General features: G+C 39.9%; 2 protein-coding genes and 1 non-coding gene across 6 annotated transcripts; 2 read left to right on the forward strand and 1 right to left on the reverse strand.

Annotated features, from left to right (window-relative positions):
• The first annotated feature begins 318 nt into the window (after positions 1-318).
• On the forward strand, positions 319-18,377 carry smc5 (structural maintenance of chromosomes 5). Its single transcript, XM_038283084.1, has 24 exons — positions 319-491; positions 2,053-2,194; positions 3,564-3,616; positions 3,758-3,920; positions 6,372-6,506; positions 6,629-6,769; positions 6,873-7,034; positions 8,964-9,035; positions 9,173-9,428; positions 9,550-9,704; positions 10,429-10,542; positions 10,635-10,729; positions 12,126-12,258; positions 12,454-12,627; positions 12,773-12,942; positions 13,053-13,176; positions 13,371-13,493; positions 13,580-13,705; positions 13,810-13,905; positions 14,097-14,201; positions 14,299-14,418; positions 14,680-14,859; positions 15,031-15,126; positions 18,030-18,377. Exons 1-24 carry the CDS (start codon positions 367-369, stop codon positions 18,171-18,173), a joined length of 3,204 nt encoding a protein of 1,067 aa, XP_038139012.1. The 5' UTR covers positions 319-366; the 3' UTR covers positions 18,174-18,377.
• A 1,490-nt stretch (positions 18,378-19,867) lies between these two features.
• LOC119782272 lies at positions 19,868-20,175 on the reverse strand. Its single transcript, XR_005280649.1, has one exon.
• Positions 20,176-21,031: 856 nt separating this feature from the next.
• zgc:195245 (uncharacterized protein LOC565483 homolog) lies at positions 21,032-26,659 on the forward strand. Of its 4 annotated transcripts, XM_038282987.1 has the most exons (6): positions 21,035-21,297; positions 21,861-22,130; positions 22,584-22,611; positions 23,075-23,234; positions 24,842-24,986; positions 25,993-26,659. In XM_038282987.1, exons 4-6 carry the CDS (start codon positions 23,077-23,079, stop codon positions 26,095-26,097), a joined length of 408 nt encoding a protein of 135 aa, XP_038138915.1. In that variant the 5' UTR covers positions 21,035-21,297; positions 21,861-22,130; positions 22,584-22,611; positions 23,075-23,076; the 3' UTR covers positions 26,098-26,659. The 4 variants fall into 4 exon arrangements, with proteins under 4 accessions (XP_038138916.1, XP_038138915.1, XP_038138913.1 ...); XM_038282988.1 differs by lacking the exon at positions 21,861-22,130 and having other exon boundaries at positions 21,032-21,301; XM_038282985.1 differs by lacking the exon at positions 21,861-22,130 and having other exon boundaries at positions 21,037-21,297.

A 26,659-nucleotide genomic window follows, 5' to 3' on the forward strand; every position in this document is an offset into this window, starting at 1 on the left:
CTCCTCAGCGTACCCTACATTCTGCGGAAGCTTCAATAAAAAAAAAATAGAAACGCCATTAGAGTTAAGAACAAGAAAACTGTCTCACAGATTACAGGTCATTAACAAGAAGAAAAAAAAACATATAACATAATATTAAAAGGACTAATTAGGACAATTTGGTATTTTTATAGTAATAATATATATAAGTAATATTATAGATAGAAATATATAGATAAATAAACTCAAGTATCTTTATGAATAGAGCCATTCTGATTCACACTCCACGCCAGTAGGTGGCGGTAATGCTCACCTAACGTTTTTGCCAACCGCCATAAATCTTTGTAGAAGAAGAAGAAGTAGCATCTCCTGCTGGTTTTCGAAGTTATGGCGGAGACGAGTAAACGGCAGCGGATTAGCCGCATTCAGAACATTTTACAGAATGCTTCTCCAGTAGCTATTGGTTCCTTTGTGGAGGGCTCCATACGTCGCATCACAATGAAAAACTTCCTGTAAGTTGTGTTTCCCCCGCTTTCAACCTGCAACTGACTCTAACTGCTTTAGACAGAAACTTTGATGGCTGCCAAGCTAGCTGCTGTTTGACAACCGCTCCTTTCAGCTGAAATAAGCAGAGCAGGATCCCCAACCGACAAACAAACGCCAGCAGTGATTAACATGAGACGATACGCTGATTTTCAGACCTAAAGGCCAGAACACACCGGTCACGTATGACTTTTTAATCTCCGAGTCAGTTTTGGAGACTCGTGCAAAAACAATGAAGGAAACATTAGAAAAATAATTCTTTACGCATGATAGTTCAGGGGCACAGAAAAGGTAGAAAATAGTGAGGCTCTTTGAGACTCACAAAAACAAAATAACGAGGTGCAGACAGATCAGGTAAGACCGGCGTATGATGACCTCTTAAAGAAAATAAAAGACAAAAACTTGACAGATCTCTCTGCCTCAGTCAGCATATAAACCGCCCAGACAGACTCATTAAGTTGGGCTTTGCTTTGTAGAATGCGCCCTTTTTTTTTCAATTACTGATCATAATAGCTTTAATTTGTGTAGCACAGAGACGGAAGTGAACAAAATCCGCCCAGATCTGCTCACACAGGAGGGCAGCATACAACATCAGTTTACTTAACCACAGCTGGGCTCCAATGAGGCAGCAGAACCATTTTAAGGAGGATCAGAAGAAATTGACAGCATGTGAGTTAAATATGAGTGCCAGAGCAAAGGGTCTGAATACTTATGACCGTTTGATATTTCAGTTTTTCTTTTTTAGTAAATTTGCAAAAATGTCAACCTTATTTTGTCAAGATGGGGTGCTGAGTGCACATTAATGAGAGATAAAATAAACTGTATTGATTTTAGCAAATGACTGCAATGAAACAAAGAGTGAAAAATATAAAGACCTCTGAATACTTTCAAAGTCTTTCATGGCGCCCCAGATTCCTGGCGGCGCCCCTGTTCCCACTAAAGCAGATGTGTTTTACTGTGTGACCGTGTCTCTCCTGTCAAACCCATGAAAAATTCGCTGAATTGCTGAGTAGTCTGACTAAAACAGACCTGGGGTCTCAGTCAGAGGTACACAAGCTCACTTGCGTAAAATCGTGTCAGGTGTGATCATCCCCTTGACTTTCAATTTAGATAAACTCCTCATTTTTAATAAAAAGCAGAGTAAGGAACACTACAATGTGAAATATGGTGCTCTGATTGATTGAGACCAAAACTGAACTTTGTGGCCAACACTGCAGTAACACCAAGATGGCTTCTTTGGTGCACTGACATGTAGGGGTTAGTATTGGCATATGTGTTGCTGATCTTTTAGTGGTTTTGGTATCCATGTTGTTTGGGGTTTGAGTCGGTCCACGTCTTCCACTCTGACTGCCTCAACTCGCTGTGTTGCGCTGCACAGAAAAGGGCTACACAGCTCGATCTGCCAGAGTGGTGGTGAAGCAGTAGCCTATATTCCCTCATTGTTTTAGGTAAGAATGCTTTTGTTTTTATCGATACTAGAAACTGAACGCTTTTTTTCTTTTTTCTCTCTCCCCACACCTCTACTGACAGGACATATGACTACTCTGAGGTGTATCCTGGTCCAAACCTGAACATGATTGTTGGAGCCAATGGAACTGGAAAGTCCAGCATTGTGTGTGCCATATGCCTGGTTCTGGCTGGAAAGACTGCAACACTGGGGAGAGGAGACAAGGTAAAAACTGAAACCCTCAACCACAGCTTCATTTATGTGACATCATTCCAGTTCTTATTTCTCTCAGATCTATAAGTTAGAAAGCTGAGGTAAATGATGCTGCTTTAGCATTGTGTGTATTTTTTAACAATGTCAGGATATTTTACAAAAGGAATTATTTTCTGTAACAAAAACCAAAACCAGTCTAAACCCTTGCGGATTGGCCCTTTGAGGCCTCCGCCTCAGACTGCCGCCCAGTCCTCTTCGCAGCGGTCCCTCATGGTTCTCCCTGCACATGGCCCTCATGTATTCGGAGGCAGCCTCACCACTGGATTCAAGGTGGAAAGGCTGCCACTGGGTTGGACTAAATCGGCCCCAAGTACCTTAGAGCTGGATGTTGTTGGGATCTCATGGCTGAGGGACCTCTTTAACATCGCATGGAGGTCCAGGACAGTGCCCCTAGATTGGCAGACTGGACTGGTGCCTCCTCTGCATAAGAAGGGGGACCAGAGGGTGTGTTCTACACTCCTCAGCCTCCTCAGTAAGGCCTAGGTCAGGGTGCTGGAGAGGAGAGTCTGGCTGATTGTCGAACCTTGGCTTCAGGAGGAGGCGTGTGCTTTTCCCCCTTGGCCATGGACCAGGTCTACAACCTCAGCCTGGTTCCAAGGGGTTCCTGTGAATTTGCCAAACCGATCCACATGTGCTTTGTGGACCTGGAGAAGGCATTCAAAGGTGTCTCTCATGGTTCGCTGTGGGGAACTATCGGGTCTATTGTGGTAAAGAGCGAACTGAGTGAAATGGCAAAGCTCTCGAATTACTGATCAGTCTACGTTCCTAACCTCACCTATGGTCATGAAATCTGAACTGTGGCCAGAGAACGAGGTCTCGTGGCTAAAATGAACTTTATTAGGGGGGGTGCTCGGCTCTCCCTTAGACACGGGGTTAGGAGCTTGGTCCTTTGGGAGTGGCTTGGAGAAGAGCTGCTTCTCCTCCACATCAAAAGGAGACTCAGACATCTTTTTCAGATGCCCCCTGGATGCTTGCCTTGGGAGATGTTCCAGGGGACTAACCAGGACATGTTGGATGGGCTATGTGTCTCGGATGGCCTGGGAGATCTTGGTGCTTCCCCCACCAGAGCTGGAGGAGGTTTCTGTGGGAAGCCTGGGAGTCTCTGCTGAGACTGCTGCCCCTGTAACCTGGTCCCACATGAAGTGGGAGGCGACGAGCACAGAAACTGGAATATTACAATATTAGTATTCAAACCACTCTAACATTTACTAAAGGAAACTTACATGTTCTCCACAGAATCATCCTGATAATTTCCTAAGATAAAGGAAAATACAAACATTTGTTGTTATGAACAAAGTTACTAACATATGTTTTCATCTAGGTTGGGCTTTATGTGAAGCGCGGCTGCCAAAAAGGTTTTGTTGAGATAGAACTGTAAGTGATGAGAAACTAATATCAACCCCTTACTTGTACTCATACGCCACTGGTGTTGCATTTTATGAACATTTGTGTCAAAATTAGCAATAGTTTATGTGCCCAAATCTAAATTTTATGTTTTTTGAATTATGTATAAAGGAACAGAAATGCAGGAAACTTGGTGATTAGTAGAGAGATCCATGTAGAGAACAATCAGTCAATCTGGATGATAAATGGTGGAATGAGCAACCAGAAAAGGGTGGAAGAGGAGGTCAAAGCTCTGCAGATCCAAGTCAGCAACCTCTGCCAGTTTCTGCCTCAGGTATGTTGACATCATGTTTTAATAGATGGCTTTGCATATGCAAAGTGACGGATGGTACCTTACAAAGTATATGCCTTCCTGTTTACTCTACATCTTGTTATATTGCTACTTGAACATTAATGGATTTTTTGACATTGTGAGATAAGACTAAGTGAAAACAAAATGATACACTGTTTTAAAATTTTTATAATCAAAGCCATCAAAAGTCTCCTTATTGGTAAATTCAGCTCTCTGCTGTGTATTTTATGCTACATTCAGACTGCACGCAATTGAAGAAGCAGAACCATCTGGTTTACATTAGGGGTGTAAATAATAATCGTTTTGTATCGATCCATCGATTCAACAGCCGACGATCCAATGCATCGACACATCCGCAAGAGTAGCGACTCATGTTTTTTTTTTCCTCCAGTCTATTTTTATCCATTTGCTCCTGGGCGTAATTCTGACTCCCGTGCTGCGGTGGCGCTAAACCTATTTTGCCCTCCTACCCCGCTTCCTGGTTATACTCTTGCAGCAGTGTGTTGCAGTGAGCTTGACGCAGACATTTTTGATTTATGCTCAATATTGAAGCGTGGGTCTAGATACGGCTGAGGAAGTGGGGGCGAGTTTGTCCGACAACGGAGGGACACGACGGTGAAAAATAGAGGGGATCAAGGTGGGAAAAGTTAAGGGTCCCAGTTTTCTCGCGCACCTCGCTCTTCTAGCTGGTCCAACTTCACGAGTTGTTTTCTGCAATTTCGGTCATAAAAACAAAACAAGCCGACCTCCTGTCTGCGGTACTGTCTGCGCTCAGTTACATTTTGGGAGAGGTACAGCGGAGGGGGTGGGGACGTTCTTCATACGTACAGACATACGTCCCTATTGTGTTGAGTAGAACGAAGGCTTCCGATACCTGTATTTTTAGATGCAAGGTCTATCAGAATCTATAACACAGGGGTATAATTACTTTTCAGTGAATGAGGTTTTAATAGGAATAAGTGGAATACAACTTTTCTACTTCTGTTATTTACTGTTGTTTCTCAAATAAAATGCATAACAATATTACAGCTTTCATTGATTTATTTCAAATTTATTTTCAAATTAATGCCTAAATTAACTTAAAATGTGGAAACCTGTCAGTTAAACATGTTCGCTTTAATTGTTCAGGTGTAAGCAGTTTGGATCTGTGAAAAACGCTAAGATCTCCTTCTAGCTACCACAAACGATAGAGGGAAAAAAAACCAAAGAGGCGACTGCCCGGGCCTGAGGCAGCTGTTGCTGGGAATTTCCAGTAAGAGCGCAACGCGCGTGTGCAGGGTTTCATGCTGGTCTGACAGAGAAATAAAATTTAAAGGTGCAATCTTGATGAACTGACTGCACAGATTAAGTTTTGATGTGGACTTTCTCGCTTTAAAACAAATGGACTTTTTAAAGTACTTTACTTTTTTACCCACTTATAACAGCAATTATAGAAAAGCCGCTCTCTGCCATTGAACACAGGAGCAGCAGAAGCATCAGACGCATCTGTACACACTTCACTGGATGCCCTTCAAGAGCATCAAAGATGCACTTGAGGCGTGGGGAAATTTGTGTACAAGCATTAAAATTTAAGCAGCGGGTGCTTTTTTGTTCCTCAAACCGGTGTGAACGTAGCATTAATCTTGGTATAGATACAGTTGTTCTGTGCAGACCTCAAAGGTTTATGCCGTGTTTCAACTTATCTTGGCCTGGCTCTGCTCCAACCCACCACTATTCAAATATTTCTACTACTGCACTGGCTTTTCTTTTTGCTTAGTACAAGCAGAGTCAAGTTGGAAAATTGGTAAGATTCTTGGCAATCAGGGAACACAGCAGATGGGTCAGGATAAAGTTTTGGAGAAGTTTCAAGTAGGGTTTGGTTTCAACGTTTCAATATGAAAGCATTGAGAATTGCAAGAACAAAACAGATTTTTATGACCTCTGTGTAAAATGTATAAACTATACAGGTGGCAAAACATGGTGTTGGTAGGATAATGCTTTGGTTATGAGATCCTAAAAATCCAGCTAGAGCTAAAAAAAACATGGTCCAGATCAAAGGACATTCATCAGTTAGAATGGCCTAGTTAAAGTCCAGAGCTAATTCTACTTGAATCAACAAAATCATTGAAGTTTCAGTTTACTAATCCACTCCACCCTACTTGGTTTTGCTTTTAGCTCTTTTCCATTAATTAAAAAACTTAAGTCTTAGATTTTACCCACAGAAAGAGACATGCCTCAGGATATTTGCTTTCTGGAATATTGGCTTAAAAGAGGGCCAGAATTTAAATAGATGACACGCTTTTCAACATATAATCTGTAAAGAATTTTGGAAAATATTCACAACTCGTTGCTACTATTTTAGCCCATCAAATAAAATCCAGACAGATGTATTTTTTTTTTTTTTGGGATGCCTATTTTCTCCCCACCCTTTCACTGTTGCTTGATCCTCCATAGGAGAAAGTTGGAGAGTTTGCAAAGATGTCCAAAATTGAATTGCTGGAGGCTACTGAAAAGTCCGTCGGTCCTCCAGAAATGTACAACTATCACTGTGAGCTCAAAAACTTTCGCAACAAAGAACGAGAATTAGAGGTAAAAGAAATCAGTTGATGTTATGTGCCAAGTTTGATATGAGAAATGTTTCAATTATTTTTTTTAATTCCGAGATTTCTAACTTCTCAGATTATTTCTTTATGTAATTAATTATTCTGTAGAATGTTGTGAAGGAAAAGGCAAGCTTCCTTGAAAAAGCCAAGCAGAGGAATGAGAGGAACAAGCATGACGTGAATCGTTATTATGAAAAAAAAAGACATCTGGATGTGATCGAGTTGCTTGAAAAGAAGAAACCATGGGTGGTGAGTTCATGATGATATGTATTACACAATCCACAAGAGGGGAGCAGAAATAAAACAGGAATCCTGTCATGAAATAACTTTATTCTACTCACTCTGGGACTAGGAATATGAGACCACCCGTAAGGAGCTGGAGGGGGTGAAAATGGAGCGAGAAGAAGCCAAAAAGCAGCTCTCTGCCCTCAGGCAGTCCCAGGCACCCATGTTAAAGAAGATCCAACAGATTGATGACAAGCTGAAGCCCACAGAGGCACAACTGAAATCTAAGGTGACAAATTCTGGATGTAACTGATGTATTCACTGTTGGCAATCTAACACTTTTTTCATTTTTCCTTCAAAATTTCCTTTTAACTAAAGTCTTGCCCTTTAAAGACATGCTATATTTTATGTCTGAATGATAAATCTTTACAAGATGATATTATGACTACAAAATAAATGAATATACAGGTGCTGGTCATAAAATTAGAATATCATGAAAAAGTAGATTGATTTCAGTAATTCCATTTAAAAAGTGAAACTTGTATATTATATTCATACATTACATACAAACTCATATATTTCAGATGTTTATTTTGTTTAATTTTGATGATTACAAATGACAACAAATGAAAATCTCAAATTCATCATATCAGAAAATTAGAATATTACTGAAAACCAATAAAAACAAAGGATTTATAGAAATGTTGGCCAACTGAAAAGTATGAACATGAAAAGTATGAGCATGTACAGCACTCAGTATTTAGTTGGGCCTCCTTTGGCCTGTATTACTGCAGCAATGCGGCGTGGCATGGAGTCGATCAGTCTGTGGCACTGCTCAGGTGTTATGATAGCCCAGGTTGCTCTAATAGTGGCTTTTAGCTCTTCTGAATTGTTGGGTCTGGTGTATTGCATCTTCTTCTTCACAATACCCCATAGATTTTCTATGGGGTTAAGGTCAGGAGAGTTTGCTGGCCAATTAAGAACAGGGATACCATGGTCCTTCAACCAGGTACTGGTAGCTTTGGCACTGTGTGCAGGTGCCAAGTCCTGTTGGAAAATGAAATCTGCATCTCCAAAAAGTTGGTCAGCTGCAGGAAGCATGAAGTGCTCTAAAACTTCCTGGTATGTGGCTGCGTTGACCCTGGACCTCAGAAAACACAATGGACCAACACCAGCAGATGACATGGCACCCCAAACCATCACTGACTGTGGAAACTTTACACTGGACTTCAAGCAACGTGGATGAAGTGCCTCTCTTCTTTTCCTCCAGACTCTGGGACCTTGATTTCCAAAGGAAATGCAAAATTTACTTTCATCAGAGAACATGACTTTGGACCACTCACCAGCAGTCCAGTCCTGTTTCTCTTTAGCCCAGGCAAGACGCTTCTGACGCTGTCTGTGGTTCAAGAGTGGCTTGACACAAGGAATGCGACAGCAGAAACCCATGTCTTTCATACGTCTGTGTGTGGTGGTTCTTGAAGCACTCACTCCAGCTGCAGTCCACTCTTTGTGAATCTCCCCCACATTTTTGAAGGGGTTTTGTTTCACAATCCTCTCCAGGGTGCGGTTATCTCTCTTGCTTGTACACTTTTTTCGACCACATCTTTTCCTTCCCTTCGCCTCTCTATTAATGTGCTTGGACACTGAGCTCTGTGAACAGCCAGCCTCTTTAGCGATGACCTTTTGTGTCTTGCCCTCCTTGTGCAAGGTGTCGATGGTCGTCTTTTGGACAACTGTCAAGTCAGCAGTCTTCCCCATGATTGTGTAGCCTATAGAACTAGACTGAAAGACCATTTAAAGGCTTTTGCAGGTGGTTTGAGTTAATTAGCTGATTAGAGTGTGGCACCAGGGGCCATCAATTTTGAACCTTTTCACAATATTCTAATTTTCTGATATGATGAATTTGAGATTTTCATTTGTTGTCATTTGTAAACATCAAAATTAAACAAAATAAACATCTGAAATATATGAGTTTGTATGTAATGTATGAATATAATATACAAGTTTCACTTTTTAAATGGAATTACTGAAATCAATCTACTTTTTCATGATATTCTAATTTTATGACCAGCACCTGTATTTTATGAATACCTGGGATGTCATAAATAACAGATTTTATTTTTTCATATTTAGAACCATCCATCTTCTACCTAAAAATATGCACTTTACTGTTGATAGTTTATAGTCTCTTTATCATTAAAATGTTGTTGTTTCCCAGACTGCAGCAATCAAAGAAACCTCTGTAAACTACAAAAGGAAACAGGACCATCTGGATCAGAAAAACAAAGAGGTATAACTGCTTATTCAAATTAAAAAGAAAAGTTTAACTGCCTGATATTTAACAGGAAAATTAAAGGCAAACATGAAGTAAAGTTTTGTGAGGCTGTTAAAAGCTTATCGGGAATAATGGCTCATTCTTCCCTTCAGATCGACGACATTAAGCAGAATCTGCGGCTGAAGCAGACTGAAGAAGAGGACCACCAGAAGCGGATCAGTAACACCAGACGAACCATCGAAGATTTGAAGTCGGAGCTGGCCAAAATCGCCGACCTGCCAGACGTAACGCCACAGATCAATGCTGTCAATGTGGAGCTGAGGCGTGTCCATGTGGAGCGAGCCAAGATTGATGGAGATAAGACTGACCTGCGCAGGGAGAACGACAACATCACTGCTGAGTCCAAAAGTCAGATTTCAGTAACCGATCCATATTTCAGTCATAGGATTACAAAAAAAAAAATAATAATATCAGGGACATTGTTACTGCTTACAAAGAGTTCATAACATTTCTTTTGGACTATCTTTAGTGTTGGAAAAGAAGCTGAAGGACATGAACAATATGATGAATGCCAAAGAAGAAAAGCTGCGAGGGCGCCACAGGGACACCCACACTGCCCTCCAGTGGCTAAGGAAGAACCGAGATTTATTTGAAGGAAATGTCTATGAGCCCATGATGCTGGTGGTGAGTCCCACACATAAAAGTGTAGAAAAAGTAGCTGAGCGATCGAAAGGAAAACAATAACGACCATATATAACCAATAATGTAAAGATAAATCACTAAACTGAGGAGTAGATCCAAATGTAGAGCTGCCACTAACAACTAATCTTAACGACTAATTTCCAAAAAAATCTCCACTTTTGGAGGTTGGCAGCTTAGCCACGGGATGGTGACGGCAAAATAAAAGTTACCCTTATACTGTGTCTGTGCGTGTGCTTATTTGATAAACCCTCTGTCTCAAGTCTGGTGCCGTTTCAAAAGCGTTGTTTAGCAAAACCTTACCAAATAGTCAAAGCGGCCGGCTTAACATCCAAAGACAGTCTGTCATCTTACTTCCCTAAGATTTATAAAAAGCACATGCTAACTAGACATTTAAACAGTAATCATAATGTTACTGTGATAATGTGATAAGCCAACAAAGACTTACAGTGTACAAACAACTTTATCACCAGCTACCCGAAAGTATTCCCATACTTTGGATACTTTTGGTCTTCTTGCAGATGCCTCTGTCATCCATTCAGACTCCCCCTTTGCTGCCATTTTCGTATCATGCTCAAAACCAGAACCAAAAGTAATCTATGTTCTAACTGCATCTTCATGAGTCTTTGGTGCACATTTTGTTTTAGCTAAACACATGCAAAAAAAAAGTAGTTTTTGAGGTTCACTCATGTCAGCTTCATTCCTGCAGCTCAATGTAAAAGATCCTCGCTATGCTAAATATGTGGAGAACCACATCTCTTTCCATGACCTGCGGGCCTTCGTCTTCCAGAGGAAAGACGACATGGAGAAGTTCATGACTGAGGTCAGGATAGCTTTTCTGTCCGAACTGTGCCGGCTAAAACTTGTGTGACTGAGTTTATAAGCCAGTTTGCTGTGACCTCTTCACGCCCACAGGTCCGTGACAAGATGGACTTGAAGGTTAACTCCATCTGTGCTCCAGAAGAGTCGTGCTCTAAGCGGCAGCCATCTAAAAGCATTGAGTCGCTGAGGTGAGAGTTTTGAAAGCTTTAGAATATGAAAGTTTGGGCACCATTGCTTAGCGGTTGCTAAGTCGGAAATATTTTCATATAAACTGGTCTAGAGGCCTGGGTCTTCATGCACTTTGGTACACATACATCATCTGTCATTCCAATTAACCTTATATTATTATAGAGGCCTTTAGTGACACTTTTGAACTACCCTTGTCTCCAGTTGCTATGACTATAAAATAAATTTACAATAATTTAGTCTACAAAAATAATAGAAAGTCTTAATTTATTCAGGATATCTTCTGACCTGAAAAGGGTTTAGGCAAATTCACAGCCAAATATGTGAACGACATGTTCTGTCTCTGCTGGCTTTTTTTTTTTTTTTGTTAGCAGTTGTCTCAGAAGTGGGCACTGTGCACCTATTGAAATTAATTTAAACACCTTATGAAAGAGCTTGCTGTGGCGTAGTGTGGTGGGAGCTTCCACAGACTTAAACAGAATCTATGCTGACTTACAATGACTCACATTCTTTCATGAACTTTTAAGAAACAAAACTTTGGATACAGAGTCTAGAATGTGCTGTAAACCATTTTTAAGATATTTTTGCCATTTCTTCCCAGTGATAACATCGTCTTTAGAGTAAAAAAAAAAATGCAGGAAGAAATTGCTGTTACTGGTTTGGTGATAAGCTGCCTATCGACTGTTCAACGTCAGTTCGACTGAAGTTAACAGTTTAAATCATTGGATAAATTTGATGCAAAGAAGCCAGGAAATAAAAAGATAAAGAATGACATAATGAAAAGTATATGTAAATTTTATTTATTTTTAAAAATGACTTATTTAATGTGATTTTATTAAATCTATTTAAATAATTAATGGCATATTTTATTTATTTTTACATTTCACAATTTAATAATAAATGTAAGTATTTTTATTTAATAAAGGCTTAAATTTCATTATTTCATGATACGTTTATTTAATGCTGTCTTACCCATTTCATTTTGTCCTCCTAACCCCTCATAGTTGATGGTGTGATGTTTTACTTCAGATTGGCAAGTTAGATTTATTCAAGTTTCACATTTTCTGCATATATTTGACCCTTTATTTGTAATGTGCATGCCTAAAGCAATCATTTGAATAGGAATTTATGGATTCATTAAGGTTATTGTTATTTAACTGATCAAATAACAGCTTAATATAGAGATTCAAAACTATTCAACCTGCTGAAAGAATAACCACTCAGAGCAGGGAGATTAATGTATATGCATTCTAATCTCATTAAATACTTACTATCTGATTATTAATTGGTAGATCTGAGAAAAAAAAAAAAGGTTATGGTTAAGTGATAAGCAAAATAATCATGCAGCCTTTCTAATTTAAAACTTAAGTGCAATAATTTGTTTCTAAAATGTTGCAGACGTTTTGGCTTCTACACATACCTCCGTGAGATGTTTGACGCTCCTGAAGAGGTGATGAGTTACCTTTGTTTCCAGTACAAGGTGCACGATGTGCCAGTGGGCAATGATCAGACCAAAGCGGTCATCAAAACGGTATGTTCCTGTTTTTATTTTCATCTGACCTTTTTCAAGATTCATTTTAAGAAACTTGGGAAATAATTGATTTTCAACATGGAATTTTAAATATGTTGTACTTCAAGTAGTAATGTAATATTTTGTGTTTTGTCTCCTGATTAGAGGTTTGTTTTTATTCCTAATAACACATCAATCTTTCCGATATCCACTCAGGTGATTGAGGAGCCCTACCTGAAGGTGTTATTCACAACAGATGAGAGATACACTGTCAAAACGTCCATCTATTCCAAGAAAATAAGCACCAGCAACTCTGCCGTGCACCCCTCTCAGTACCTTTCAATAACTGTGGATGCTGTACAGAAACAGCAGGTGGAACAGCAGATGAAGGCAAGAATATCAAAATGATCTGCCAGCAATTCCCTAAACCCTTCATTTAGCTCTAATGTCTTGTGAAGCGTCCACATGTCAAAAATTTGGGTCCGTTACCCAGGAATTGTTCTAGAGTTAATGTGTTTATCTCTGTTACAATTAGACCTGTGCTTCAAGATCACGTGAGATTGACGAGCAGATGAAGGCCCTGCAGAAGGAGGCTGCTGCTCTGGATCGCAAAGAAAATGAACTGTTGTCAGAAAAGAAACGACTTTCTGAGCTTAAAGGGAAGAAGAGACAACTGGAACAGAAAATCAGCACCAAACAGGACAGGTAGGCCTGTCTCTGAAGGTTATAAAGTTTCCATTTTTTAAATCTCTTTCAAATTGCATAGCTTTGTCAAATCCAGGATTAAGGAGATCTAACCCCCTGAACATTTTTAGTCTGAAGCAGATGGAGCAGAGTGTTATTGACCTGAAGAAAGTTGAAGAGGTAACTAATAAAAAAATTAAGGCCGCCAATCTACAGAAAGTGACGATAGTTGCAGCAATCGTCGATCAAGTCAAGGTATGAAATATTCTTTTCTGAATTTCAACTAATTCCTCTACCAAGCTGTTGTCTATTTCTTGATTGTAGAAAGATAAAGCCCCTTAAGGCTTCTTATGTCTGAGTTCACAATCCATATATTTGCACTACCACTGTGCAGCGCTGCATTTTTCTTTTGTGCATTAACCTTTCCTCCATCTTCCCACCATCTGTAGCTGAAAGCAAAGTTAACAATGGAGAAGGTGTACCTGGCCTTGGAGATGGCGGGATTGACTGCGGAGAAGGCTAAGCTTGAAAATGACTGCAGGGAAGGCGCCTCTGAATTTAAAACTATGGAAGTAAGAATTGTAAAGCACAGTTGGATTGATGCCTTGTTTATACTGAGGTCTCAGATCCTAAACCTTAACTCAACTCTTCATTGTAGCAAAGATGCAGCCGCCTGGAGCAGAGAAAGATTCAGCTGACAGAGCAGTGCAAGGGCCTGTTGAAGAGGGCAAAGTCAAACTGTCGGATGCAGCCAGATGAGGCGATATCAGAAGATCTGCGTAATGTTAGTGCTCATCCTCCATCTTTGTCTTCTGCTGGAGTTTTTGTAATATTTGCTCTGAAAGCCTTTTATTGTTGAATGTCTTATTAATCATTATGTCATTGCAGGCGTTCAGCAAACTGCCTGACACACTGGATGAGGTTGATGCCATGCTGAATGAGGAACGCTCCAGAGCTGAGTGCTTCACTGGTCTTAGTGAAAATGTAAGAGCTGATGAAAACTGACAGAGGGTCAGGAATCAGTTTAATTTAGATTCAAGTAAGAAAACATTAGGTTAAAAAAAATAACAAAACTAAAATATCACTATTTACAGATGCATAAGCTTATTTTCTGATTATTTGTGATTATAAATGTTGTAGTGTACATATTTGAATTGTTTGATCCTGCTTTGAAGGTTGTTGAAGAGTACAATAAGAGAGAGCAGGAGATCAAAGTTCTTGAGAAAGAGCTTCAAATAAAGACAGATGCCTTGAATGCCTACAGACAGAATATATCTGAGGTACGTTATGATATTGCAGCCTTTCTACTGAAACTGTGTTTGCTGTAACGTTTGTAACAGAAGACATTTTGTTTCTGTATCCGTATGTGTGCTTCAGGTCAAGGAACGCTGGCTGAACCCACTGAAGCTGCTGGTGGAACAGATAAATGACAAATTCAGTGAATTCTTCCGCTCCATGCAGTGCGCAGGAGAGGTGGATTTGCACTCGGAGAATGAGGTAAATGATCACTAGGGTAACAGCAGCTATAGACAAAGATTAGAACCAGTGACTAAGAACTTTATCTGTACAGCTATGCAACTTTGAGTCAAATATTTAAATCAATTACTTAAAAAATATTCTAACCGTATAGAAAACTATCTGCATTTTTTCTTACACTTCTCACTTCCCAAAATCTTCTGTGTGGCAGACATTTGTTCTGACGACCTTTTAGCATTTTGAATAAACGCTAACCTATTTAATCTCCTGTGTTCCTTTCAGGAGGAATATGACAAGTATGGGATCCGCATTCGTGTGAAGTTCCACAGCAGCACACAGCTCCATGAGCTGACGGCTCACCATCAGAGCGGAGGCGAGCGGAGCGTCTCCACTATGCTTTATCTGATGGCCTTACAAGAGCTTAACCGCTGCCCATTCAGAGTGGTGGATGAGATCAACCAGGTCTCTTTCAAATTTACTTTTTTATTTTTTATTTCTGTTTAGATGGGCTTTATTTGCCTACATGTAGTAGTAGAGACTGCTGCCTTATGTTAAATGGAACTACAAGGAATGGTAGAGATGCATCCAGAGAAGGTCCACTGGATGAGTCTGTGTGTACGTTTTGTTTCCTAGGGAATGGATCCCATAAATGAGAGGAGAGTGTTTGATATTGTAGTCCGCACCGCCTGCAAAGAGACAACTTCTCAGTACTTCTTCATTACCCCAAAGGTAAGTGTCGCTCCCGGAGGTCCCTGTCACACCTTGCAGATTTAGCCAACGTATGTCTGACGTCCCAGAATCTCCTAAAACGCTGGCATACTACTAACTTTCTATGTATTTTTTCAAATTTGGAGGTATACACGGCGCATTCATAATGAGTCCAGAGCGTATGTCCAGCGACAGCCTAACTTATGCATAGTGCATGGCAGCGTAATGCCCATGAAATGATGCACAAGCCATTGTCCTGAAGGGGGCAGGGATGCGCCCAGAAGCACCCAACCTGCTTAAAAGATTTCTTTGATTGCAGGTTTAACCTAGCTGCTGTTTTACTGCCCGCCCGAAAAAAAAGAAAAGAAATAAATAATGTTTGTAGTCACAGCAGATTCAGCGTCATGTCTGCTAGGAGGTTTGTTGGTCATGGGCGTGAACACAGTGAGGATCCATCACACTCACTTTCTCCGTCACCCTGTGATGCGGATGAAGTCTGGAGAAGAACTGACGGTTTCCTCCTGTGAACCCCCTTTTATACCAAAACGCTGCCAATACCCTATTATACAGTAGCTGTAAGTTAGAGATGCGTTCAGTGGACGTCTAAAAAAACATCAAATATGTTGATATACATTGGAGATAAGTTCTTGATAACCATAGGTTATGCATAAGTTACTTATAGGTTTTGGATAAGCTAGACACCACGACTTATGATTAACTTACACGTAACGTACGTCAATGATCAGAAAACTTACCTGTAACTTATGCCCTACGTATGGCATATGCTGGCATGCGTCGAGAAATTTTGAGCATGCTCAAACTTATCCAACGTATGCCAGCATTTTTGCCAGATTTTTCTTATGTAAGGCATACGCTGTCTATGCTGATCTTTTTCTTTTTTTAACTTACAACTAAACATCTGTGCATGACAACAGGTTCCGAAAACCTGTTGGTTGGTGTTTTTTTTGTTTGTTTTTTTGTAACAACCTGCAATCTGTGAGGCCAAGTCTTATTCTTACCGTATTTTCACGACTATAAGGCGCACTTAAACATCTTTTTTTTCCCTCAAAATGTGCGGTGCGCCCTATGGTGCGGTGCGCCTTATGTGCGCTGCAACTGCAACTTTTGAGACCACCTCATTGAGGAGATGATGATAGAGTGGTTGAATGTAAGGAGACCAGGTGTTTTTTTTTTCACCCCTCACCATCGCTGTTAATATGTAACTCCATGCGTGCCCATCTCACAGCTGATGTGAAAAACATGGGGAAACAAATTAACCCTGTGCTCGCTGTTTAACCGCTCGACATCGGTGTGAACTGGACCCAGCAGGTGCAGCAGAAGCAGCGAGTTTACATGCAAAGTCAATGGTTGACGCGCGTATAGGTGCAGCAAAAGGTCCCGCAGCGCGTTTTGAGCAGCAGGCGCAGCGCGTCGGAGCGTTTAAGCATCTGACGCACCGCCAACGCACTGCTGCTGCTCGAGATGGAAAAATTGAAGTTTTGCTGCTGGACGCGCCGCATCAACCAATCAGAGAAGCTGATCTGGGAGCTGACAGCGAGACAGACACAGCGCTCTGATGACACATGATATTAACGCAAATGAAAAAGGCTGGATGGATGAGGAGATGATGAAAGCGTGGCTGAGGCAGGTGTATGTGAGGAGACCAGGTGGTTTTTTCCACGCATCACCATCGCTGCGTGCCCATCTCACAGCCGATGTGAAAAAAAAGGTGAATCAAATGAACGCTGTGCTCGCCGTTATCCCGGGGGTCTGACAAAGGAACTTCAACCGCCCAACATCGGTGTGAAGCGCCCGTTCAAAGTAAGGCTGCGAGCAGCGTGGGAGCGATGGATGACCGACGGAGACCACAGTTTCACGATAAGTGGAAGGCAGCGCCGGGCAAGTTACGCCACAGTTTGCAGATGGATTATAGATGCTTGGACTAACGTGTCTGCTGGCTCTGTTGTTCAAGTTTTCGCAAAAGCCGGGATTATTTCTGAGGAGCCGCGCTGCACGGAAAGTGACTCTGACAGCGAAGAAGGGGAAATTGGCATGTCTGATTTAGCGCAGATGTTTAATTCAGAAACAGAGGATGATGACTTTGATGGGTTTGATTAATACTGTGTAATAAATACATGAATAAAGCACAATCATACTCAGTTTTGCTCCCGCTCTATTTTTCTACCTGAAAACTTAATTCAACAGCAGCCTCTGGGCGGGTCTCCTCCTCTTCACCGCGGTGGCTGGCAGGTGTTTTTTCATCTAAATAATCTAAATCTTGCAGCTATATTTGCTGTGATCAGTGGGAATAAAGTAGTTTTAATATGTTTTTAAGTGAGAAAGGCCACCTGAAAACTTAATAATTGCAGTCAGTTCATCCAGATTATCTATTTCTGTCGGAGGCGCTCAGACCCCCACATACCAGCGGTGCACCGACAGCAGAAATCCCTTCAACAGCAGCCTCTAGGCTGGGCAGCCTCCCACGCGGTGGCTGGCAGGTGTTTTTCATCTAAATAATTTAAACTGCAGGCACCAGGATACCGGTAATAAAAGCGAACATATTCCGTCGGCAGGTTTCAGGATTTTAAGTTAATTTAGGAGTGATCACAGCGCTGTGTCATCTGCGATGTGTCTGTCTCACGGCCAGCTCCCAGATTTGATTAATACTTTGTAATAAATACATGAATAAAGCACAGTCATACTCAGTTTTGCCCCCGCTGTATTTTTAAATACGCAGTAGAGGTATTTAAAGGTAGTAGAGGACATGTACCTGTATATAAAAAACGCGCCCTATAGTCCGGTGCGCCTTATGTGTGTGTTAAATACAGAAATGGGACACATAACTGAGAGTGCGCCTTTTAGTACGGTGCGCCTTATGGTCGTGAAAATACGGTATTTCTAATGATGTTTCTTTTTCATTGAAGCTTCTACAGAATCTAGAGTACGCCGAGGAGATGACCATTCTCTGCATCCATAATGGGCCTCACATGCTTCCTCCCAATGAGTGGAACACGTCAGCTTTCATCAAACGGCGCCTCAAACAAAAAAACCATGGCGGAAACCCATGAAAAAATGTCTTTACTGACAATAGTTTTCAGTTGTACATGCCTATTTCCTGGTCATGTTTTTGACTTTCCTTGTTTACATTTTTTGTCTTTTCTTTTCTACACTGTTTGCACTTTTCATGCAGGCATGTTTATCATTTTAAATGAAGCACAAATATTGGAAGTTGTGGTAATGTGGCCAAACGGATTAAATTCTTTTTAAAAGCACTTTACGGTTTCTCTGCCCTTTTAAAATGGTGGAACAAAAAAAAAAAACAAAGTTGCAAAACCATTTCTTTAAGTTCAGTGTTTGTTTTTTGCTCTGTTCAATGAAGACAGGACGGTTGTATCAGGCCTTCATGTTTAGCGGCAGTTGTAGACGGTAGTTCTTGACGTCTCATCCTGAAATTATTTTAATGTTCTAATAGTTCAACACATCTTCAGCTTCTCTGGGTTGATAAACCTGTGGAGGAAAACATTCACAGGTTCAAATTGTATTACTTTCGTTATATTAATGAATTTGCTTACCCATGTAAACAATTGGAATTAAGTGTTCCAATCACTTCCATAAAGCACCCATATATGATTCCTGCTTTAAAAAAAAAGGTTTGAGTACCAGTACCTGTGGAAAGTACCAAACTTTCTAGAGTCAATAGCTAAACTTCCTGTTGTGATAATCTGTGCTTCTCCAAGTCGAAGAGCCAGTGTTTGGATGGTACAAGGAAAACAGTACTTGTCTGACAAGTTCCAGCAAAAGGAACTCTTCATGCTTGAACGTACCAACAGATCTAGGATAATTGGATGCTCCCAGCTTTGTGGGATCAGTTTGGAGATCACCTCTTTCCTAACATGACTATACCCCTTAAATCTGCCAGTATTGGACCAATGTCACATTGAATCCAAGGGATTCAGAATGAAATGCCACTTAAGAGTTCATATGCTAGTCAAGCCTTGGCTAAAAACTTTTTCAATATAGAGAAATATCAGCACCATGAACACCTTTGTTTATAAACCCAACGAATTTCTGGCGACCCGTTTAAAGCTTGTACAACTAATAACTCAGAATGCATGAAAATTACAACAGTAACAGTTTTACCAATATAGACATGTTAGACCTCATTGGAAAGCTTAGATTCTTCACATTTCAAGCAAGTCATTCAGGCTTTGGATAGTTTACCATTTATAAAGCAGCTGAGGATCTTTGTCAGATAAACTCAATTTTATTAGGAGGAAAAGCTCTATAAATAATAAACATTGTTTCGTAGATCCATTTACCAGAAGATGTTAAAGTTGCTGTGCTTAGCTAACTTTATTAAAAAAGTACCAGTGCTTTCACGTGTGCTTGGGGGTGTTTAAATATTGAATGGTTCTCACTACCTTTATGGAAAGCCCAGCAGCTTGGTTTAAACACAGTACAACCTAATGGCGTCCCTAGATCTAAGATTTTTCTCATCGTTAAGACCAAGAATGGTCCTAACAGAATAGAGGCCACTAAATGGGAAAGAACAAAGCGAAATATTCAAAACAAAAAAGCTAGGAAGGATGGACATGACTAAATGTGGAATTATAAACTGTTTCTAACGGTGTTCTAGCCTTTATCCAGGACTTAACCAGACCCGAAAAATACAGGGGGGGTTGAGAGAAAAACATCCACATTCTTCCAAACATTTAATCTATAGTAACACCATCCAGGTCTCCTCGCTTCTTCTCGGCTGTGGTTAGATCAGAATCGCCTCTATACTCATTGTCCACGGTGAGGCCTTAAGCAAAGCTCTGGCTCAACCAGAACTAGTATATCTGATCAATTCATCACTTCTGACCACAGCACGAAGCGTGGAGGCCCTTCGTGTTTTTTTTCTCGCCGGCTGCTCACTGCCACGGGGGGCTGCAGAGCGCTTTTCCTATCATTTCCGACCGGAGCAGAGCCAAACTCAGGTCGGATCAAATAAGATCACTGTGTAGGTTTTAACAGAAAATACAGAAGAACAAACACACAGACAGACGCTCCACATTCACTCACACAAACGTTCTCCATTCACACTCTGAGGACTACGCTTCCGCTTCCGGTTTATAAATGGATGGCCGCCTGGAATTATGGGATATATGTAACTAATAGGAGGACATCGCCCTCTCGTGGTCAGTAAGAAAAATGACTTTATTTAATTTCGTTGAGAATTTTAAATTTCTTTGAGAATAATTCTGACTCCTCCCCCCCCTCCCCCAAATTAAACTAAACTAAAATGAAATAACAGGTTATTTTTTTTTTACTTTTTTCAGTGGCCCTCTTCCGTAAACAAAAACATGGGAAACTTAAAAAAAAAAAAAATCGGTAATATATGAATGAAAAAGAAGCATATGCGATATGAAAAAATGTAGGGTAAAGAAAGAAGATGAGAAAATTTGTGCAAACAAAAATTCTCAAAAAAAGCATCAGTGTACCAGTAAATACTAAATATAATACAAGCATTTAGCTAAATGTCATACATGTTAAGATGATGGATTCATTGATTTAGTTTTATGTAATAGGAAAATAGTTCTGACTAAATGCCAAGATTAATTATATCTACTGAATTATCTTTGTCTTATCAGTACTTACAGTTCAGTTAAAAATGAACAAAACAAAAAAAAAACATGATACAGCTTTAATACAGAAGACACCAATGAGTCTTGGATTTGCAAAAGCATAGCCACATTTGAGAGGATATGTTCATCTTTAACTTGGTGTGAGGAATTAATGGGGAGGATAATTTACCAAGTCCCAAACCCACATTTGGCAGAGAGCTGAGGCTGTTCTATGGGAGATGAGTCAACTAATAGCCTAACCCCACATTAGTTTTAAGCTGTATTTGCGTCTGTGGTAATTAACCTATCTAGCATCCTGAGCCCTGTTGGGGGTTGTGAGGTAATCTTGAATGGCGTAATAAGATTTCAACGTCTACTAGCACTTGCTTCCTGCAGCACACCAAACCTTTGGGTCTCTCACCAACAACATGTTGACCTTGAATGGAGGAAAGAAACAGATCAGAGTTCCTGACTGAGTGAGGACGTGGTTTTCCCTTTAACCATGGATTGAACCTGAAACAGTGACAGGGATAGAAAAGCAGTGGAGCTCCATCATCCTGCCATGGATGGATCAGGTGTTAAAAAAGTAAGTTGTTGCTGGTTATGTTCTAAGATCATAGCAGGAATCAGGGTCAGTGTTTGCTCTAGATGTGTTCTTCCTGATGTTGTGCTGACGTTCTGATATTCCTTTGCTTAGTACAGTGCTCTTTTTTTAAATCAATATCTAACTAGATTAAGTGTGTTTGGCCCTCATAGTAATCTAAATACTCTCTTGATTTTATTTGTTGTACTGCAATATTATACCAGTAATCAAGCTTAAAAAATAGTGCTACTGTACAGTTATTTATTCATAATATATTTATAATGATTGTATAATGAGGTTGTCTGGATGGTATTGTAAATACACACCTGTAAGCATGTTCTAAAATTTCTGTTTTCCATACATCCAAAGAAGCAAATGCATTAAATTTTGCCTTCAAAAGAAACACCTCCCTGCCACACGCCTGTCTCATGATCCATAACCTATATAGTCTGCTACTGTATCAGGTTTTTACTAAACTAGATTGTCAGCTTGCACCAGTACAATGTTTCCTGTCTTCACAAGATGTAAATCAGATGGAGTAGATTTTCTTTACCACTCCATGTCAGTCCTGCAGGTTTGGACTGGAACAGTGACTTCTATCAGATCAGACACCTGACACGTTATCTCTCAGCTCAGCTTTCCTGCAGCGTTCCCTGGGGAGAAACAAGATAGGGAGGGTTACTGTGTGTGTCCCTGACAAAAAAGTGAAAGGCACAATCCCTGGAGACAAAAAGCTGGAGGATTATTATGCTCAGCAACGTGGCAGTTTTCCACAGAAACTTTTTCGACAGAGAAACCAATCGGCTGCTCTGACTTTGAAACTGGCTGCTCAGACAGTAAGTACCATCTGCTGCCTCCTCGGTGTGATCCTTTTCCTTCAGGTTATCTGATTTCAGTGCGTGTGCTTGGGGGTCACTGCCTGATTGTGCAGCAGAGGCTTTTATTTTGCATGCTGTTTTGTTTGGACTGCAAAACATGAGAGCTATATCAACTATATTCCTGCTGTGGGTGAAGGCAGTCAGCTCAATGCGACATCCGTCTCTGATGAAGGCTGTGATGTAACCTCTGTAAACAAGGCTGACCTGCTTAAGCAGCACGCCAGGAACTGTCTTTTTTAGCCTTTATCTAATTACACCTTTTATCCAAGAAGATGCTCAAAATAGATGATAAAAAAAAAACATTCTGGTTCATCAGGGACGCACTTTATTCATTGTCAGAATGCAAAATCATTTTTGAAATATTACTAACCAGTTTTGTTTCCTTCTTTTTCTCTTATTTGAATTCCACAGAAACCAGGATATGGAAATCACAAAAGAGGTATCACAGAGCACATGCATGAACAGTGGGGCAACAGAATATGGTCAAAGGGCCAAGCAGGAAAAACTCAAAGAAGAGGAGAAGGAGAGAAAAATGCATTTGCATGAATACACAATTGACTAAATTAATAACAAAAAATCTATCCTGATCCATACTTTTTAAAAGAAATGTATAAAACATATAATTGATATAAGAGTGCTCCCTTTGGCTTTGTTAGGGGGGGATTGATTTATTATGGGGGGTAAGGATTGGACTGATTAAACTTACTTTTCAATCAATGATACTCTATAAACTTTAGATTGGCCAAAAACAGATTTTTTATTTTTTTTTTTAACAAGCAATATTTTTTTCTAGAACTGGTTAAAAATTGACTTGAAAACTTTGTAGATTTCCAAGCCCTCAATTCAATTCTTAGAAACACACCGTAAGTATATTTTTATACATTCTCTGAACCTTTCCTCAGAGATGCCTGTCGGACCTTTGCCTCTGGCTCATAATTCAGCAACAGACGGCAGCGTTTCCGAAATCATTCAGCTCAGAAAAATCAACGGCTCCTCCTCGGAGACACCAAGCTACCAGCACCTCCACAGGGAGCTTCTTCTCAGCCACAAGCGGTACGTCAGGTATAACCACATGCAGTAGTAGCCAAGGGTGGTACTATAAATCGTCTCTGATTATCCTTTTCTGGTGAAATAAATGCAAAATTTATGTAGGACTGTCAGCAGAGCAGTTCTCTTTAACTAATGTACCACTGCTGCATTTGTTAACCAGTAAATTCATGTTTCTTATTTAGGCACTCATACCAGAACTCATACCATCCCTCCAGTTTAGGAATACTGCAGGCCACCCCATGATTAAAGACTCGCTGCATTGTTGTGTCAGTGTGGTTGACTGTCTTCTAAGGTTTAGTTTTTGAATGAGACCTATGTATGTTTGTGCAAGGGCGTAGGTTTGATTTGAACTTTGGTAGGGACACTATCAGTCTGGTGTCATTGGTGCTATGCAATATGCATGCCCTTTTTTATGCTCGATGTGAGCATCCGTACTGATAAGAGGAATTCATTGTTAAAAGAGAAAAGCAACATTTTGCTCCATTAATAAAAATGTTATAAGCTCTACACTCATTAGATGCTGTTTATCAATGTTTGAAGTATCACCGGCTCTGATGAATGTGGAATTAGGACTGTTTTCCACTTTGAAAACGGTTTCATTTGAACGACTAAGAGAGAAGGTAAATACAGTATTTTCTTTTGAAGATATAGAATTGTGCAGAGTTAAACCCCACTCTAATATTTGTACCTACTATGCTCTCTCTGTATCAAGCAAAATAATACATTCATTAAAATATTAACTTCACTATAAAAGTTGAACATCTGGGCTGTAGTTACTCTGTGTCGCTCATTTCATGTATTTCATCTGGGGCTGAAAAAAATGAATCATATTAATTGATTATTTCAATAATCGTCAACTAATTTAGTACGTGATTCATCATTAACTGGAGTATAGAGACTTTAAAACATACAGTAATATAAATGTAAAATGTGCCTTTCCCCACAGAGCAACCCACTTAGATCAGTTATTATATCAAAATTGTAAAAATAAAAACAAAAAAATGAAAACTGTAATATCAACTTAATATCAGTAAAAAGGAAACCCTCACATTTTCTTTTTTAATTGGCTGTGACTAAGAATCAGAAATGTTGATGGCTTACAGCCTTTATTTGCTCATTTTTCTAGCAGTCTTCAGAACTCCTGGCTGACTCAGAATATTTCGTTTTATAAAAGAAAAAAAAGGTTTTTGTTTTTTAGTGTACATGATATTCATTTTTTTTTTAATTGGGACTAGTTTTGTAGCCTAATATTAATTGTTGTAACCGCTGCATTCTAGTGTGAATATATTTTCAATATTGTGCTCCAAGCACACGCGGACTAGAAAACAGCCAATCAGAGAGAGAGAAGGCGGAACTTAAGGCAGAACAACCAATGAGAGTGGAGTTAAACAGCGCAGCACAGTTCCATGCGCTGCTACATGAAAAGGACAGGAGAGACCAGGCAGAGGAGCTGCGAGAGGAAAAGAAGCCACTGCTGCAACAACTACTGCTGTAAATTATAAACATGTTGCTCACATCCAATTATTGGTTGGGACAATTAGGACGGTTCAAAATTTTGGTAGGGACATGTCCCTATGGTCCCTATGCAAACCTACGCCCATGTGTTTGTGACTGCTCAGAGGCCTGCTGCTGGAGGAGAAACCAGAGCTGAAGCGGGTTCTGGAGCAGCGCAGACTAGAGCTTCACAAGGAGGAGGAAATGGCACAACGACGGCCCTCTGATCTGGAGACGGAGCTCCGCAAGAGGCAGCAGAAGCTGCAGGAGGTCAGGAACACATAAACAGCTGAAAGATGATTCACTAGACCATTTATCTTCACAGTGCCTGACTGAATAGATGCATGTTATATATAGCCATCTGTTTTTTCACCATATAACAGATTATACAAAAAGAAGAATTAATATTGAGGTGGGAAAAGAGGCCTAGGGATTTTTCAAAGATTTTCCCAATCAAGCATTTTAACTCAGCATGATAACGTCTGATACCCCTAAATAATATCCAGTGCTGCCAACTGATCGCTTATGAATAAATAAAACAGCCACTGTTCAATACGTTAACCAAAAGTGGAAAATGAACAACTGCAAAAATACCAAGATGATATGGAAGCGAATCATATTTCAAATAAAAAAGCATTTTCAGAAATGCTTTTTCATTTTAAGAATGTGGCTGCATTGTTTGACTCATAAATGGAATTAGTAATCAATAATCCTGTCTAAATTGAAAGGCAAACACTAGACATCACCCTAAACACACCACCCACATATTGAACCACGGTGGCGACAGCATCATGGTTGGAGGACCTGATGAAGGGTGGAGCTTCAGTTTAAAGCAGGACTGCAACTGGAACTATTTAGAAGAAAGAATATTTATGTGTTAGAAAGGTCTAGTCAAAGTCCAGATGTAAATACATTGAAGTACCCCTGGAAAGGATTATAAATGTATTTTTATGGGAGAATCTCCATGTAGTTTGGCACATTTTGAAATGTTTTAACAAAGAAGAATGAACCAAAAAAGTGACATCTCCAATGTCCAGGGCTAACAATCATACCTAGAAATAGTTATAGCTGTCCTTGCAGGATATAATTACATAGATATATTTGACAAACTGAATTATTTTCCTTTCGCTCCACAACGATCCTCTGCCTTGTGTTGGTCAATCTAATCCAAAGAAAACGCTTTACAATTTTGCTATTTTTCATTCAAATTGGTAAATGTTCCTTTTCCTTTTTTCTGTGTTTCCAATTCAATTATTGTTCTTTTTTTTTTCCACAGTACGAGCAGGAGGAGATAAGGCAGCGGGAAAACCAAAAGAAAATCCCGGAGTTTGTCCGTGTCAGAGAAAACCTGAGGCGCACACAGACGTTTGAGCAGCCCTAAACTGCTGCCATCAGCCAGTGCAGCCTCTCACCACTGTGGCCCTAAAAACACTGCCTACTCAGCGATAATTACAAAAACACCAGGCTAATCCAGCATTTGATAATCCTTTGTTCATTTCAATTTGGACTTTATGTGTAGAGACTAAAGTTTTGCAATTATAAAAAAAAAAAAACTTCTATGAACTCAATGGTTTTGTTTCTGGTGAGGGATTTAAAAGTTTTTTGTTTGTTTTGTTTTTTGTTTTTTTTTTACTAAAAATCCTGTATTACTATTGGCTGAGTGAAAAAAACAATGTTCTGATGCCGAATATTTTTTTTAATGTTTTTTTATGCCTCTTCCACCATCTTCTTTTTTTCTGTTTCAGTTTTAAATTATCATATTTATGTCAGTTTCTTTACATTGCAAGTACTAACAAACATTTTCAAAAGCACTGTTTTCTACTAGTAAGACTCCCCTCAGCATTACAAAAATACATGTTGGTTTACCTGTTTCTGTCACGACTTTTGGTTTGTAGTTTATCTGTGTGTGTGTGCTGTGGAAATAAAAGGTTTCATGGTTTGGA

Source organism: Cyprinodon tularosa, unplaced genomic scaffold (genome assembly GCF_016077235.1).
Source record: "Cyprinodon tularosa strain WSP-4 unplaced genomic scaffold, ASM1607723v1 ctg19, whole genome shotgun sequence".
NCBI lineage: Eukaryota > Metazoa > Chordata > Actinopteri > Cyprinodontiformes > Cyprinodontidae > Cyprinodon > Cyprinodon tularosa.